Source organism: Ovis canadensis, chromosome 1 (assembly GCF_042477335.2).
Source record: "Ovis canadensis isolate MfBH-ARS-UI-01 breed Bighorn chromosome 1, ARS-UI_OviCan_v2, whole genome shotgun sequence".
Classification (NCBI taxonomy): Eukaryota; Metazoa; Chordata; class Mammalia; order Artiodactyla; family Bovidae; genus Ovis; species Ovis canadensis.
Genome location: NC_091245.1, coordinates 113,279,625 through 113,295,152, shown reverse-complemented (window position 1 = coordinate 113,295,152; position 15,528 = coordinate 113,279,625). Strand labels below are relative to the sequence as shown.

Sequence of the window (15,528 nt, the reverse complement as noted above, 5' to 3'; positions counted from 1 at the left end):
TTCTCAGTATCTTTTTTTTTTTTTTTTTGCCCCCCCCGCATGTGGCCAAACATGCAGGGACAGAGATCTGTCCCTCACTTGCAAGATGACCTTGGACAGGTTAATTAACTTCCAAGAGCCTGAATTTCCTCACAGGGCTAATGAGTGGATCAAATGGTACAAGCTGGAAACATACTGAAAAGTGTCAGTCACCATGCAGTGCAAAGTACTGTCCAGCACGGGATGGGGGTAGGGGGGAGATGGGGGTAAGCCTGGAGACCTGGACCCATTTGCACAGGCCTGCGGGATCAGAGGTAGGACTGACATCAGATGGGACTCAGATACTGCCACAGAGTCCTGCCTAGAAACAGGACCAGCGCTGACAAGGGGCCTCCCTTCACCACCCACCCACGCGCTCAGAGGAGCTGGCCTCCGACCTGGACCCGACTTGTTCCCCTTCGCCTTATTTGCTTGCCTGCTCAGTTGTGTCCGACTCTGTGACCCCTGAACTGTTGCCTTCCACGCTCCTCTGTCCACGGGATTTTTCGTGCAAGAACACTCAAGTGCGTTGTCATCTCCTCCCCCACAGCATCTTCCTGGGCCAGAGATCAACTCCAGATCCCTGTGCCTCCTGCTTTAGCAGGTAGATTCTTTTCCACTGTGCCACCTAGCATGCCCTCCCCTTTGCCTTACCCTCCTCCAACCCCAACCTGGCCGCCTGAGGTCCATCTTACCCCAGAATCCACAGAAAACATCTTCCACTAAACCTTCCGTTGGGAGTCTCACACAAGCGTCTGTCACACCGTCCCTTCTGCACGCTTGGCTTTCCAGCTCTGCTATTGCCCATATTGCATGTGTATTATGAGATGTGCTTACTCTCCTCCATGTAGCCCACTCTGATTTGGATTGGTGACTATCTGGGGTTGGACAGCCAGGCTTGCCTGCAGCTCAACCTTGTTCCCGTTGTCAGGCACGGAGGGCCATGCTGGGTGAGAAAGTCATTTCTTGGGTTTGACTGTTCTGAATGTGCCTAGACTGCCAACACATTACTCCTTGCTCCAGCTCCATGTTAGAGAACCTGGGGGTCAGGAGTTTCTTCCTTCCCCCAGTCCCAGTCAGCATTCATCCCTCAATCAAGTAAAACAACCCTGATGTCTATTAGACTATGAGCTCTGGCAGGTCAGGAACCAAGTTTGCCTTACTCGAAATGGTATCTTCAGTATCCAGCCTAGGCTAGCAGAGGCTAAATAAATATCTTAAATGAATGAATGAATAGAGTCCAGTCTATGGTGTCTTTATTGATGTTAGTCCCTTCCCACTGTTCAGTAGGACCTGGGGATGGGGAAGAGGGGAAGGGTGGCATAAAGGGGTGAGACTAGAATATAAACATCAATGAAGAGCATCTGAGGTCTTTGACAAGGAGGAGGAATCACTGGTGATTATTAATGGGGGGCAGAGGATCATTACAGGGGTAGGGTCAACTGGCATTAATGGTGGGGAGGCATATGTGATGCCAACCACAGGGCTGGGAGGAGAGTGTTAAAAGGAAGTGACAAAGGGCATCTGTTCTAAAGCTACTGTGGCGGTTTCTCATGCTTCAGGGTCTCATAAGTCTCCTGGGTCCGGGTGCTCAGGCCCTGGAGATAGAGGTCAAAGGACAATCAGGAGCCTGAGCCCATCACTGGGCCTGCTAGCCGCCCCCATAGGCTCCACCCCTTCCAAAGGTCACTCAAAAGCCCACCCTCTTCTGCTGACTTCCTGGACAGGGAGTCCAGGTCGGGGTGGGGAGGCAGGTTCCCTTACCGTGTAAATGCCATCTGATTTCTGTGGAGGCAAAAGGGGCAAAGCATTAGAGACCGACGTGTCCCACAGGACCCCTCAACATCTTGCCCTCCCAGGGAGGTATTTGGCCAGGGGTGACCGACTCCCTCAGGCCACTCGGGCACAAACGCACATGTGCCCATAACACTGCCGACACACATGTATACACAATTCAAGTCTCTCCTGCACTCATCGCCACTCCGCACTGGACTCTTCCTCGTCGCCGGCTGAATATTTCACTTGTGACTTGGCTAGCTGGCAGGGTGGGTAGGATGAGGTGGGAGGGGGTCTCTGAAGCTAAACAGATCAGCACCTGAGGCCCAGGCCCCCACACAGAGACCACAGACCCCAAGGCTAAAACCCCAGAAGGGCTGAGAGTCTGAGACATTGCTGACGCCCTTTTGACGGTGGGTTCATACCTCACTGGCGGTAGCTGCCTTCCGCACCTGCAGCTGGAGTAAAGGAAAGTCATTAGCAAAGGTGAAGTTAATTGGCCCAGCGCCCACTCCAGACTTCATGCGGGAACTTCAAACCCCCTTTTCCCCTTGCCTTGAAGCCATGCTGCCACCAACCTCCCACTTCTCCTTCCAGCCCTCAGCCCACGCTGCCCCTGCCTTACCTTGAGTCGGCAGTAGAGCAGGGTGAGGACAATGCCGTAGAGAAACAGGATGGCATCCAGGATATAGCAGAGCTGAGGCTCTGCCAGGGCCGCTGAAGGTAGAGAGCGCACGCATCAGGTCAGGGGCAGCGGGGGAGAGCTGGTGTTCAGAGGAGAGAAGGAGGGCTCTGGGAGGTCGGACGGGGCCTGAAGGAGCACCCTCCAAGGGAAGCAACTTCATCTTCCTCTCTGGATTCCTATTTCTCTTACCTCTGTTTTCTCCTTCACCATAGGGTAAGGGGTAAGACAGGAGTGTGAAGGGGTCTGTTGTGATGCAACTTATAGTTTCTGAGAGTTGAGAGCATTCCCCTTTTAGCCCCCAACCAACTTTTTAGCACCGTGGGTTCCTCAGGCACCACTGAGCACTTCATAGCCCTCAAGGGACCCATTTGTGTTCACTGGGCTGAAAACCTCAGCCCAGAGGGGTAAAGCGAGGGGAGGCAGTGACAAATTTCAGCAAAGAAACCACAGGGGTGTCTTTGTTAAGTCCTGTGACCTGTGGCTGAGGGCTGGACAGGAAGGATGTGAGCTGAGGAAGGGAGGGAAGGCAATCACTCACTCTATTATTGGTCATCTAGCCTCAGCCACATTGCTTTCCCCCTCGCCACCAAATCCTGCGACACTGAAATATGTAAAAACAAGCTGCCTGCTTTCCTTGGCCTTAGGGATACCGATGGCTCTACACACAAGGTTGAGTGAGTGTCTCAGCCCAGGCTCAAGGGAATGACTACAAGCTGTATGGATTCCGGCTCCGGGTACTCTGCCCTGTTACTCACTCTGGGCCACTGAGAGAGGAAGTTTGGTGCGATGAAAAAAATAAAATAAAGTCTGAGCTCCAGCCTCTATCAGCTCCGACCTCTATCAGAAGAGCTCGTGAGCATGTGATATATCAGTTAAGTGCATTTTATGCTGTGATGTTCTTTCACACACAGTATTGCATAAATCTCAAAACTACCCCTCGAGGGAAACATCATCGCCATTTTGTAGATGACGAAACCAAGGCCAAGAAAAGTAGTTCTTTAGGGCCACAGAGGTAAGTGACAGAACTTGAATTCAAGCCCAGGTTTTCCACTTTTAAAGCTTGCACCCTCTCTTTTATGCCTCAGTGGCCCTACTACCTCATCTTATGGCAGCAGACTGGCCCCTCACTTAGACCTTCCCTCCACCTTCATGGCTGGGCTGGTGGAAGTCCATCCCACTCCATCTTTTTTAATTTCCCCACTTCCCTTGTTTCACTAACCTCTTCCTCCCTGAACCCCAGCTGTGACTATCCCGTCTCCAAAAAACAGACAACTCCAAGAGAGCAAGCAGTGGGAGATCAGAGAATGATGGAGCCTCAGAACTACAGAGACCTTCCTTTTCTGCCTCAGTATTTCTCAGCTGATGCTCCCAGCTCTCCAGACCTCAGCATCGTGTGCTGCCTGCCCTCATTCCAGCTGTGCCTTAGTGAAAACCCCTTAGAGGCAGCAACTGTGTTTAACTATCCTTGCCTCACCCCTAAACACAAGGACAGGCCCCTGCCTTCCTAAAGGGGGCTTTATAATTGTTATTTAACCAGCTAGAGATCAGTTTCCAATGGATTAAATGCACCCCACAGAAAATGCTCATCAGGGGAAATGGAAGCTTTCCCCCAGACCAGCTCTTCACGTCACAGAACCACTCCTCTGCCAAACTGAAGCCTTATGTGTGTATTAGCCCTGAAAAAATAAGAAGGGGACAAGAGGGAACAATTCCTGTGCCCTGATGGGGATGGGATGGGACCAGCCTCAGGGTCTCTGTGTCCACCCGCCCCATGCCGGCCTTCCTCCGTCTGTTCCTGCCTTGTCCCTCAGACACATGCCCTTGGTTCCCACCCTGGAGCCCCGCTCCAAACCCTCACCAAACCCTCTCACCTGCTTGTTCAACCAAAAGGAGTAAGAGCAGGAGCACTGCCGGGATCATCCTGGGCAGGGGCTGAGGGGCCGAGAGCTGAGGATCTGCCGCTCTGCTGGCACCGCGCAGCTGTGCTGTGAGCAGCTCCCTGACCACAGAGTTCCCCCCTTCCTGCCACGCCTTCCTCCGAGCTCTGGCCCCTTCCCCTTCCTGCAAGAGAAAACGAGCAGCTCCCGGAAGGGCCATCTAAGGAAGGGAGCTAGGAGATCTGCTCTCATGCCTCCGTCCTCCAGTGACCGAGCCCCTGTCACCCATGGAAAGAGGGGTCACCGTGCTTGGGAAAGGCTATCTAAACCCACCGTCTCACTCCAGCCCTGTTCAGAGACAGAACAGTGATAAGCTGCCCCTCAAGATTCTCTATGACCCCACGATAACCCTTCTCTCCCATCTGGAACTCTGTACCCAGGCTTGACTTGAGTTTATCAATTAGTGCGGGCAGCAAGGTTTGGGCAGGGGGAAGTGAGGGGAAAAGAGGAAATGGGGAATGCAGAAGTGGAACAAGAGTCAGAAACGGGGGTGGAGATGAACAGGAAAAACTGCCAAGGACTGAGTCTAACAGAGAAGTAGGTGCTTAACAAACATCCTAAGTTTCTCTTTAAAGTGAAAGACAGTAAGACACTGGGAAAAACAAACCAGAAATTGGGGTGTAGGGCCAGAAGGTGGCTAATTTATTGTAGTTTCTCCTTTTCTAGTACATGCACAGAAAGCCTGACAGCTAAGCATTCATGTACGTGTATACACACACACACACACGCACAGTCCCATTTTCAGCAACGGAGAGGCTCCACCGAGGGCAGGGAGGTCCAACACTGTTCCCTGCTCACCGATCTACTTCTCCAAACACAATATCCTGGGTACCTAGGAGGTCAGGGGAAGGAGGAAAAAAGGTGATGTCACCAAGGATCCAGCAGTCCCTACAGTGCCCAGGAGACCAAGGATCCGAGTCTATGCCTGCAGTCTGTTGAACAGTGTCTGGTTTCCGTTCCCATAGAGTTCCAAAGACCCGAGACTAGAACCCCTCCACTACACAAGAGGCCTTGTACCTATGATGGCAACGACGTCCGCCAACATGTGTCCCTTAGACATCTTGTCCAGACCAGCCTGGAGAGATTCAGACAGCAAGTATTAGGCAAGATAAGCAAGGTGGACGAGAAGAAATGAAAGTTCATAAAGATCTCAACCATTATTGGATTCACGTATTAAGAGTTAGAATCACTGAGGCTGGCTCTTACCAGGTGAGCAAAACCAGGAGCCTTGATCTTGCATCGATAAGGGCGGCTGCTACCATCAGACACCAGGTACACGCCAAACTCTCCCTGTCCAAAGAAGGTTGGCTGCCTTCATTAACAGGAAGAACACTTTTCTCTGCCAGCAAAATCCTTTCTATTCGCCCTCATGTCCTCTCTTTCACTGATGAACGAGAGTTTAATTGCACATCTGTCTCCAGTCGCCCACTGCACACACTCTCTCCCTCTGCCCGCCTCACCTTGGGCGCCTCGATGGCCGTGTATGTGGCTCCTGGGGGAACTTGGTAGCCCTCGGTGTACAGCTTGAAGTGATGGATCAGTGACTCCATAGACGTCTGGAGAAAGGAACAAGGCAGCATCAGTAAGCCAGATCCAAACTGTACGGCAGGCCTTTGCACACACAGAACATAATCTCTATCCCCAGGGAGTCTAAAATCCCCCATGTAAGTCAGTGAGCAGAGAAGATACAGAAAGATAGAGGAGAGTAGGGAGGCAACAATCTTACACAGTGAATTCTTTCAAAAAGGAAAACTGCAAAGTGGGATTTGATCCAAAGACTCTCCTCCCCAGTCACTGCCCCTTGTCACCCCCTCCCCACTTTTTTCTATCCCTGTAGCCAACTTGGGCAAACTTCAGAAGATGATGAAGGACACGGAGACTGGTGTGCTGCAGCCTGTGGGTTCACGAAGAGTTGGACACAACTGGGTAACTGAACAACAGGCCAACCTTCATTTCTGCTCGTTTTGGTGGAGACACTTTGGCATCATCCACCTTGATCTCCCCAGGAGGCATCTTGTTCAGACACTGTGAGATGATTCGAATGGACTGGCGCATCTCCTCCACCCGACATAGGTATCTGAAGGAGATGAGACAGGCTAAGAACAAGAGACGAGCAGCCAGAGAATCGGATGTGAGGCTGGGAGAACGCGCTGGGCTGAACCGAACGAACAGTGCTAGGTAACTTTCTTCACTCCCCTAGTACGGCATCTCTGCTTGGCCTGGGCACCTGTATAAAACCTAGTCTTCTGATTTCAGCACTGGGCCCTTTCCCAAATCCTCTCCCAGTTTGCTCAGACTATGTCCTGTAGTATTTCCCTCTTTAGCTCCTCTCTTAAACGTTTTTCTGGAGGTGAGAGTCAAATGGACTCAAGAGGAAAACAGAAGCAAACTTTTCTTGTGGTCAGTAAAGAACAGGGGGATTTGAAGCTTAGAATCTAGTGGAAAGAGCACTGGATCAGGAGGCTTCTAGTCTCAAACACTACTGACAGAACAATCCCAGGCTAATCTCTAACTTTTATGCTTCAGCTTTTTCAGCTATAAGATGTGGCCAAAACTAGTTCTATCCAAGACATAAGGAGAATGTAAGGGTAAAAGAGGATGTCACATACATGGGGATGACCCAGAGAGATGTTATGGGGAGGGAGGTGGGAGGGGGGTTCATGTTTGGGAACGCATGTACACCTGTGGTGGATTTATGTCAATGTATGGCAAAACCAATATAGTATTGTAAAGTAAAATAAAGTAAAAATAAAAATTAAAAAAAAAAGGCAACCTAATTTAATACACACAGGTGTTTTGATAGATACTATAAAGTATGCGAAAAAAGAAAGTAGCTAAGAGAAAGGTTTTAGACAGGGAGAAAACCAGGGGGACAATGAGCTAAGAAAGGATGTGGGCCTTACCTATCATAGCAGTCCCCTCGAGAGCCAATAGGCACATCAAACTCCACCTGGTCGTAGACATCATAGGGCTGGGTCTTCCGCAGGTCCCACTGGATGCCTGAGCCCCGGAGCATCACCCCACTGCAGAGTGCAATAGAGTCCAGGGCCACTGTCCACAGACCAAGAAAGGAGGCATGCTCTCTTCCTCAGGCTCCCCTCTCCCGCCCTCACACTCTGGGCATGGGATAGAAAATCAGCCTGGCAAGGAAGGTGCCATACTCTGAAGCCACGCTATTAATCTGGAACTCACCCACCCCCAAAGAGAGAAGTCTTATTCCTCCCACCTAAAACCATAGTTAAGTGCGTCTTCTGCTGTTACAACCCCAATGTCGACTGTCCGATTTCGCCAGATCCTATTGTTGGTCAGCATCTGTTGATCAAGAAAGCTGCTGTATGAACACTATTCAAGACACTCCTCAGATACCTCTGTATTTCTTTGCAACTGGGGACTAAAACCCCACGAACCCTTCCTGGGGGAAAAGGGATTCTTCCCTCTTACCTCCTCCAGCTCGTCAATCCGAAGAGAAAAGTTCTTAGAAAACTCGTAAATGTCATCCATAAGCCCAAGGGGTAGGTCCTAGAAAACAAACGGAGGCTCAATAATGAGTGTACTGCCTCTGCTAGGGAGAGCCAGCTCTGCCTCGGAGGGCACAGGGTTGGCGCTTCCATCCGCATTGCTGCCCTCCAGTGGCCACGGAGGGTACAGGCAAGGGCTGGACCCTGAGACAGGCAGGGGAACCTGCTCACCTGGTGCACACCTCCTGGCCGGACGTAAGCAGCATGCATCCGAGCCCCAGACACTCGCTCGTAGAACTCGAACATCTTGACGGGACACACTGAGTTAGTGACAAAGGCCTGGGTCCCTAGGTCCAACACCATGGTGGTTTACTCTCCCGCCTCCAGCCTTCTGGGGCTTAACCAACACTTCACAGCACAAAGCTCTTTAGAAACATAACCCAGGGGATTCCCTGGTGGAAAAGTGGCTAAAATTCTGTGCTCCCGAAGCAGGGGGCCTGGGTTCGATCCCTCATCAGGGAACTAGATCCCCCGTGCCACAACTAAGACCCCATGCAGCTAAATAAATAAAAATACATAACAAAAACTTAAAGAATATACATATATAACCCAGATTAAATACACATTCTCCCCCTAAATGTTCGTGTTCCTTTTACTCTCGCATCCTTCATACCTGCTCCATCTCAGGTATCTCCTCCCCTTTTCCCATCCTTTCCTCCTCCTCATACCTTCTCCCTTTCTTCAAACATCCAGAAGAAAGGGGTCATAGCCCCGATGTCTAGGGCATGTGTGGTCACAGCCATGATGTGGTTCAAAAGTCGCGTGATTTCTCCAAATAGCACTGTAGAGAGGTGAAGACGGGAAGAGACGGATGCAGGAGCCAGGGATCCAGGCTGAGCGAACAGCTCTGGGGTCAGTGCTCCTGAGACGGGGCGGGCTCTATGCGATCTTCACAGTGGACCACTGGAGGAAGGGGATGGGGCGTACCTCGGATCCACTGTGCACGAGGAGGAGGCTGGATGTTGAGCAGCTTCTCCACGGCCAGTGAATAGGCCTGTTCATTACACATCATGGATACATAGTCCAGCCGGTCAAAGTATGGAAGGGCCTGGGAAGAGAGAAATCTGGGTCACATCTAACAGGCCAAGGAACCCTCGGTCTGGCTGCTAGAAGCATTGTCCTCAGTGGGCGTCAGAGGTCAGTGCTACATCAGTCCTCCCGATCTCAAGAGTCTCAGAAAGGCAGGATGAAACGCAAAGAAGGGGTGAGGTGGGGGCGGGGGGGGCCCTGATCTGTTGGGTCTGCCAATTTCCACGGTAAAAATACCCCTACAAGGTCCCATTTTAAACTACCAGTGCTACATAACTGAACAGACAGCACTGGGAAGGATACCACACCACCACAGTACTTCCACTACACAGACGCCACAAAAGCAAACGCCCAGAGAGCACGGCACAGAGGAATGCACAAAGTACCAGAGCCGGGGCTTGTCATACTTCTTACCTTGACTTTTACTATCTTAAACTGCAAGCTGGCACAATTTAATTTTTAATGATAGCTGTGTTTAACAACTGGCCCACAGAAGTGAAAACTTAACAATCTGCTCTTGCAAGCCAGTGTGAGCTGGCTGCAGCACACCACCGCCAACCGCATCTTCTGGGCCAAGCAGAACCTCTGTCCAAGAACAAGGTCTATTTGCGATACTGACGGGGAAAGGTAATCTTAGGAGGATATTAAGGAAGAGCAAGAAGGATGGAAAGAGACAGGTAGAAAGGACTCATCCGCACAGTACCAAGAAAGCTAAGTCCCAGCTGTTAATTTCAGTTTCCAGGAAGGAGGCGGAGCTAAGACGCCTCTCTTTGGAACAGCCAGTTCTTGCCCTGATGTCACTGTGACGCGGGATAAAGCTACAGGGGTTAACTCTGTGGAGAACGGGACCAGAAACCATCACTGCCAGGACTCTTTGGGGGAATTACATTCTAGTCAGCTGGTTGTAAATCCTAACTCCATCATCCTGTTATCAAGAGCTTTCTTCATGACAGTAAGAAGAGAAACTTCAGATTCCTATCCCAGGATCCAGTTTCTTCAAATCTGACCCTCACTATTTGGGTCACAGAGTTCTCCAAAAACAGCAAACTCTCACAAACTCCCTCCCGGTCACTCTGACTCACTGAGTATTTCAAAAACAAACTTAGAATGCTGAAAGATACAAGAATCAGCTGTTAGTCCTGGGGAGCTGACGTCTCTCTCCTCTTTCCCTGACCCCAGGGACACCAGCTTTGACGTACTAGCATGATACAACGGCAGGGAAACTGAGGCACTGGAGTAAAGGTAAAGGGGCCAGCCAAAAGTCAGCCAGAGAAGAGTTAGGAGTATAGCTCTGGCTCCAAATCCACATGATTCAAGTCCAGCATCCCCTGCCACATCTCTCCATCCTCCCAACCGAAACTGTCCTGATAACCTCAACAGGGCTCCCTCCCAACCCCCACAACACCCTCCTTCTCTGGGCTCCTGGGCCAGCAAACGGGCAAAGCCCCAGGTGAAAGCACCCCCAGTCCTGTTGCCAGGCCCCGTTCGCCTCCGACACCTGCAGATAGGTCTTGTATTCAATGAGCTTCTCAGTGCCTCGGTGCAGCAGCCCAATGTGAGGGTCGCACTTCCGCACCATCTCCCCACTCAACTCCATCACTAGCCGCAGGACTCCATGGGCTGCTGGGTGCTGGGGCCCAAAGTTCAGGGTCAGGTTCGACACCAGTGTGTCCTTTGGAGGGTCCACATCTGAGAAGTGGGAAAGAGTTGAGCCAAATGGTGATTCCTTTGAGAAGCCCCAAAAGACAGCAAAGAGTTAGCATCTCCCTGTATACCTTCCATCTCACCATTCCATATCCTGCTAAGTTCCCCATCTTTAACATAACCAAGAAGAAGACCATCAGCTGGGGAAAAGGGAAGGGGGATCTAAACTTTCTGCTAAGAGGGAGAGGGACCATGAACCTCCCTCTTTCCACATCTCTCAGAATACCTTTAAAAAAAAAAAGATAGATAACATTTATATAGTCCCTATAATATGCCAGGCACTGCTCTAAGCACTTTACTTATTTTAATTAATTTAATCATTTCAACAACCTTATTATCTTACTGAAGAAACTGAGGCCAGAAAAGATAAATGAATTCCCACCGAGTCAGTAAGTGGCAGAGTCAGGATTTAACCCAGTCTGGGCAGCTTCAGATTCCACACTCTTAACCACTAAGATACACTGCTCTCCAGCTGCATCTGCTGAATGTCCAACTAATTGGGAAATGCATACTTCATTCTTACCACTACTAATTGACAGCTTCTACCCTCAAGAGGCTTACTATTTAGTTTGGGAAATAAGTACACATGAGAAACTAGTAACACAGGTCAAATTTACAAGTTGCCAAGTAAGGTGCTGCTGCTGCTAAGTTGCATCAGTCATGTCCGACTCTGTGTGACCCCACAGATGGCAGCCCACCAGGCTCCTCTGTCCCTGGGATTCTCCAGGCAAGAACACTGGAGTGGGTTGCCATTTCCTTCTCCAATGCATGAAAGTGAAAAGTGAAAATGAAGTCGCTCAGTCATGTCCAACTCCTTGCGACCCCATGGACTGTAGCCCACCAGGCTCCTCCGTCCATGGGATTTCCCAGGCAAGAGTACTGGAGTGGGGTGCCATTGCCTTTCCCAGTAAGTTGCTTAGCTAAGTATTTAAAGAAAGGAAAGACTGTGACGACTTCGTGGGGGCAAGATATAGGCTGCTTCTTAAACACAGGGAATGATTCAGATAGGAAGAGAGAAGAGGCATCCTAGGCTATGGAATGAACGTATGTCAGATCTTAGAAACAAGGAAGTAAGTCTCTGTGGAATTCTTATCTACCAAGCGCAGAAGATTAGTGTTGGCAGGCAGTGGGGGGTGTGGTTCAATTATCAGGATTATTAGAAACACTTAGGGAGGACTGAGCACAAGCCAGTCACTACACTGAGTGGTTTCTGTTACTAGCATCTCTTTTAATCCTTACAATAACGCTATGAAAGTAGGTACTTCATTCACTAGTAAATGGAGGGTTGAGATCTGAAACCAGACTCTACTTATGCAACCAAAATTCTTTACCGTGGGCTTTGGAGTCACACAGACCCACGTACAAATCCACCTGTGTCCTTGATCACCTTTTAGTTTCCCTATACCATGATTTCCTCAAAACGGAGATAATATCACTCTCACAGGGTTATTGTAATGACTAAGTAAAATAACACATACAAAAAACACTCAGCACATGGTAAGCACTCAGCTATTATTACTGTTAAGTTTTTCGAAAGGTAACTGGAAATTCCTCTAAAGGTTTTTGAGCAAAAGAATGAATGACATAGTATAAAACAATGTTTGGGGAAGATAAAGGTGATGACATTGTATAGGACGGCTGAAGGGGAACTAGATCAGTGCAGGAACCCATCAAAGAGATTCCCAAGATAATCAAGGTCTAATATAAAACAAACCAAACCAACAAAGGGTAAGATAACCAGATGTGAAACATTACTACAAAAGAATCTGCATGGTTTGGTGACATATTGAAAATAGACATGGGGGGGGGAGAAAGAAAAAAAGAGCCAAAGGTAACTAAAAACTTTCAATCCTAAGGGATTAGGAAAATGAGGGAGTCATTGATCAAAATTTAAAATCACAAGAAGGGCTAGTTTTATGGCAGGGTGGGGGGAGTTTCATATTTAGAAAGGTTTCATTTGAGTGCCAGTGGGGAAAAACTCCTTTAGCAGGAAATATATTAAACCTCTGGAAAAAGCTGAAGCTAAAGATACAAATTTGGTAGGGATCTTCAAGGGTTGTCTGGAATCTCCTCTTTCTTTTCCCTTGGAATTTTCTACTTGATAAATACCTCCTATTATCATTATTATCATATGTGGTGAGTTGCAAGTAGAGTATTGCAAGCAAAAAGCGTTGGGGGCTAAATTTTGCCTCAGACAGACAGCTCAAGAGCACTCAGAAATCAGGGTAGGGCAGGGAAGTGTATAGGTTGGGACAGTGGCCCTGGGCACTCACCATTCCAAGGGGGAGGTTTCCAGTGGGCTGTTTCCTTGGTGGGGTACATTACAGCACCCCCATACTGCTCTGCCCATTCCACATCTGGCTGCCACTGCCGAGCACCTCTGGGGAGGTAATGACAAATCCTAGACAAAAGGCCTGAACAGTGCTTGGTTCCTCGTGTTCCCACTCGCTTTCACGTGGGCCCTGGGAAGGGTGTCTGGGATTCATCAACACCAAGTCGCTGACCGAGCTGTGTAGCTCTGGCAGAACAAACTGGAACTCTTGAGGTTCCATTCTTACTAATAACTTATTCCCGGAATCACTTCACCCAATAACCCTATGCATGCAAAGATGGGGATCCCAGTCCTTTAATTTCTGGTCATATTCATGGTTCCCATCTTAGTGAATACGAATCCGAGACAGGTGTTTATTCAAGGTCAACCGAAGAGTAAGAAAAGGGGGGTGGGGCACTCTCGCTCCTTGGCTCTGCTCAAGTATGGCCAGAGGGATGCACTGAGGCCCGGGTTTTCCTGGGTTACGTTCCTCCTTTAAGTCCACTGGGACTGCCTTCCTTTTCTTTCATAGCATCTAAGGAGACTTTTCACCCCTGACGGGGTGGGTAGAAGCAGCAGGGCGAATGGGGGGTGGGTGGCATATCACTAATGCTGAGGGGCGGCGTCTCCCTCCACATGATTTCATCCCTAGCACATCGAGCTGAAACAATCTTTCCTCCCTCCTCCAGAACAGGTACCAGTGGATCCCGGAACCCGAGAGCGCAGGCCAGGGAGCGGGGTCACGGGCCCGGGTCATTCTTTCCTAGGCGATCATAGGGCCCGTGGAGTTCCCAGACTCGAGTAACCCCAGCCCTGGGGACGGCGCATCGGGCGCCGCCCTTGCTCTCACCTGCTGGGCTGAATCGGCAGTCGGGCCCCAGCCCCGGGCCGCAGCACCTGGGCCGCGGCGCCTCGCAGGCGGCGCAGAGCCCTGAGCGCCGCCATCTTGCCGCCGTAGACTGCTGGAAGGAGAGCCTGGCGGAAGTGCCTCTAGCGCGCCTCCTTGCGGGCTTCCCGCGTATCGGCGCCACGCACCCGTCCTTTTGTAAGCTGGCTCGCTAACCTGACACCAGCCGGGTTCTGCGCCTCGGCTTCACTTTCGCTTGAACACCTGAGGCTGGGGACCGTGCTTCCCACCGCTCCTGACTGGCTCTTCAAAGGCCGAGCCAGAGAAACTTGCCACCGCTGCCGGTGGCAGCGGCTCCCCTCACGAAGCCCCGGCGCGCTGCCCGTGCGCGCCTTAGAAAGCGTTCTGCCGCCTGGCGCCAGACGCACACTCACAGGCAGACCCTTCCCCACTTTCTGCCTGCGCCGCTCTGTTGCTGTAGTCCTGCCCTTCTAGGGCAGCGCCAGGCTTTGCCAGTTACCTTCTTATAACCAAATCCAAAAGATTTGGAGCAGAGGGAGCTAATTTCCAGATGGCCTAAATGGGTTAGGGGAAAGGGGCCCAAGTGGGACTGGGCGGGTCTGAGAACTCCCGCCAAACATAAATGAAAAAAAGAGGAGGCGGCCAAGACCACCGGCATTGGAACAGGCTGCAGGGGTGTGTAGGAGTCGCCTCGTCCTAGCTGAGGAGAGGAGGTCCCCTGTAGGTGACCTGATATCTGCCAGCTTTCCAGAACCTATAGAATTACAGACTCAGTAAATGCCTTTAGTGATCCCTAGCATCCCACTTCTATCCCTGGTCAGTCTCTTTTACTTCATGTGTTTCTGACCTGGCCTCTCCCCTGGCCAATGGCATAGAAATGTGGTACCATCAGGAGTCTGATCCTAATTCTGTGTGGTACAGACAAAGGGGAGTTTCCCAGTCTTGGATCTGGTTCCTGTTCTCTCGGCCTCCAAGCTAAGCTCCAGCTGGGCCACCCGTTGAGTTTGCACATCCCTTCAACTTGGGGTCTGGACAGAGACATCCCCCAGAGAGGGTCCCTGGGCCAGAGCCCACCAGCAGTGCCGAAGGGTGGGACAGACAGACCAAGAGAGGGGCAGACGCAAGTAACTCTTAGCTACAAAGAAAGAGGGGAAAGGCAGACTTCTAGCTGACCTAATGGGAACTGTACCAAAGAGTGGGGCCATATCCCACACTGTGGGAACTGACGACCTGTAAAGACTGGGCGGTCCCCAAGAGCCAGGCAGAGGCTGGGCCTCCCTGCTGCCTTGATTCCCCGCCCGCTCCCTGGGCCTTGTCCCCCTGAAACACAGTGAATGTGGTAATAGTGTGGGAGAAGGAGGTGGGGACTGCATTTTTTTTTTTTTTGCCTTAATCCAGCCTAAGAGGGGCTTCCCTGGTGGCACAGAAGTGAAGAATCCACCTGCAATGCAGAAGATGCAGGTTCCATCTCTGGGCCGGGAAGATGCCCTGAAGGAGGTCGTGACACCCATTCCAGTATTCTTGCCTGGAAAATTCCATGGACAGAGGATCCCGGTAGGCTAGAGTCCACAGGGGTCACAAAGAGTCGGACACAACTGAGTGACACACACACACACATGCGTGTCAGGATAGACGAGAAATCAGGATAGACTCTGGGCTGCTTGGCCCTGGGGCAACTTGAG

The 15,528-nt window shown here is 50.7% G+C and overlaps 2 protein-coding genes across 4 annotated transcripts; both read right to left on the bottom strand.

The window, feature by feature from the left end:
* Positions 1 to 1,257: 1,257 nt before the first annotated feature.
* On the bottom strand, positions 1,258 to 4,929 carry FCER1G (Fc epsilon receptor Ig). Of its 3 annotated transcripts, none has more exons than XM_069546847.1 (6): positions 4,690 to 4,866; positions 4,351 to 4,540; positions 2,420 to 2,511; positions 2,220 to 2,252; positions 1,783 to 1,803; positions 1,258 to 1,616 (listed from the first exon to the last, which is right to left on the bottom strand). In XM_069546847.1, the coding sequence occupies exons 2-6, from the start codon at positions 4,397 to 4,399 to the stop codon at positions 1,554 to 1,556; spliced, it is 258 nt and encodes an 85-aa protein (XP_069402948.1). In that variant the 5' UTR covers positions 4,400 to 4,540; positions 4,690 to 4,866; the 3' UTR covers positions 1,258 to 1,553. The 3 variants fall into 3 exon arrangements, with proteins under 3 accessions (XP_069402948.1, XP_069402955.1, XP_069402937.1); XM_069546854.1 differs by having other exon boundaries at positions 4,793 to 4,841; XM_069546836.1 differs by having other exon boundaries at positions 4,351 to 4,929.
* A 100-nt stretch (positions 4,930 to 5,029) lies between these two features.
* Positions 5,030 to 14,220, bottom strand: NDUFS2 (NADH:ubiquinone oxidoreductase core subunit S2). The gene is made up of 14 exons (XM_069546786.1): positions 13,829 to 14,220; positions 12,941 to 13,047; positions 10,462 to 10,652; positions 8,862 to 8,982; positions 8,603 to 8,715; positions 8,106 to 8,180; positions 7,858 to 7,935; positions 7,643 to 7,728; positions 7,320 to 7,439; positions 6,364 to 6,493; positions 5,877 to 5,972; positions 5,623 to 5,706; positions 5,434 to 5,491; positions 5,030 to 5,248 (listed from the first exon to the last, which is right to left on the bottom strand). Exons 1-14 carry the CDS (start codon positions 13,921 to 13,923, stop codon positions 5,211 to 5,213), a joined length of 1,392 nt encoding a protein of 463 aa, XP_069402887.1. The 5' UTR covers positions 13,924 to 14,220; the 3' UTR covers positions 5,030 to 5,210.
* Positions 14,221 to 15,528: the final 1,308 nt, after the last annotated feature.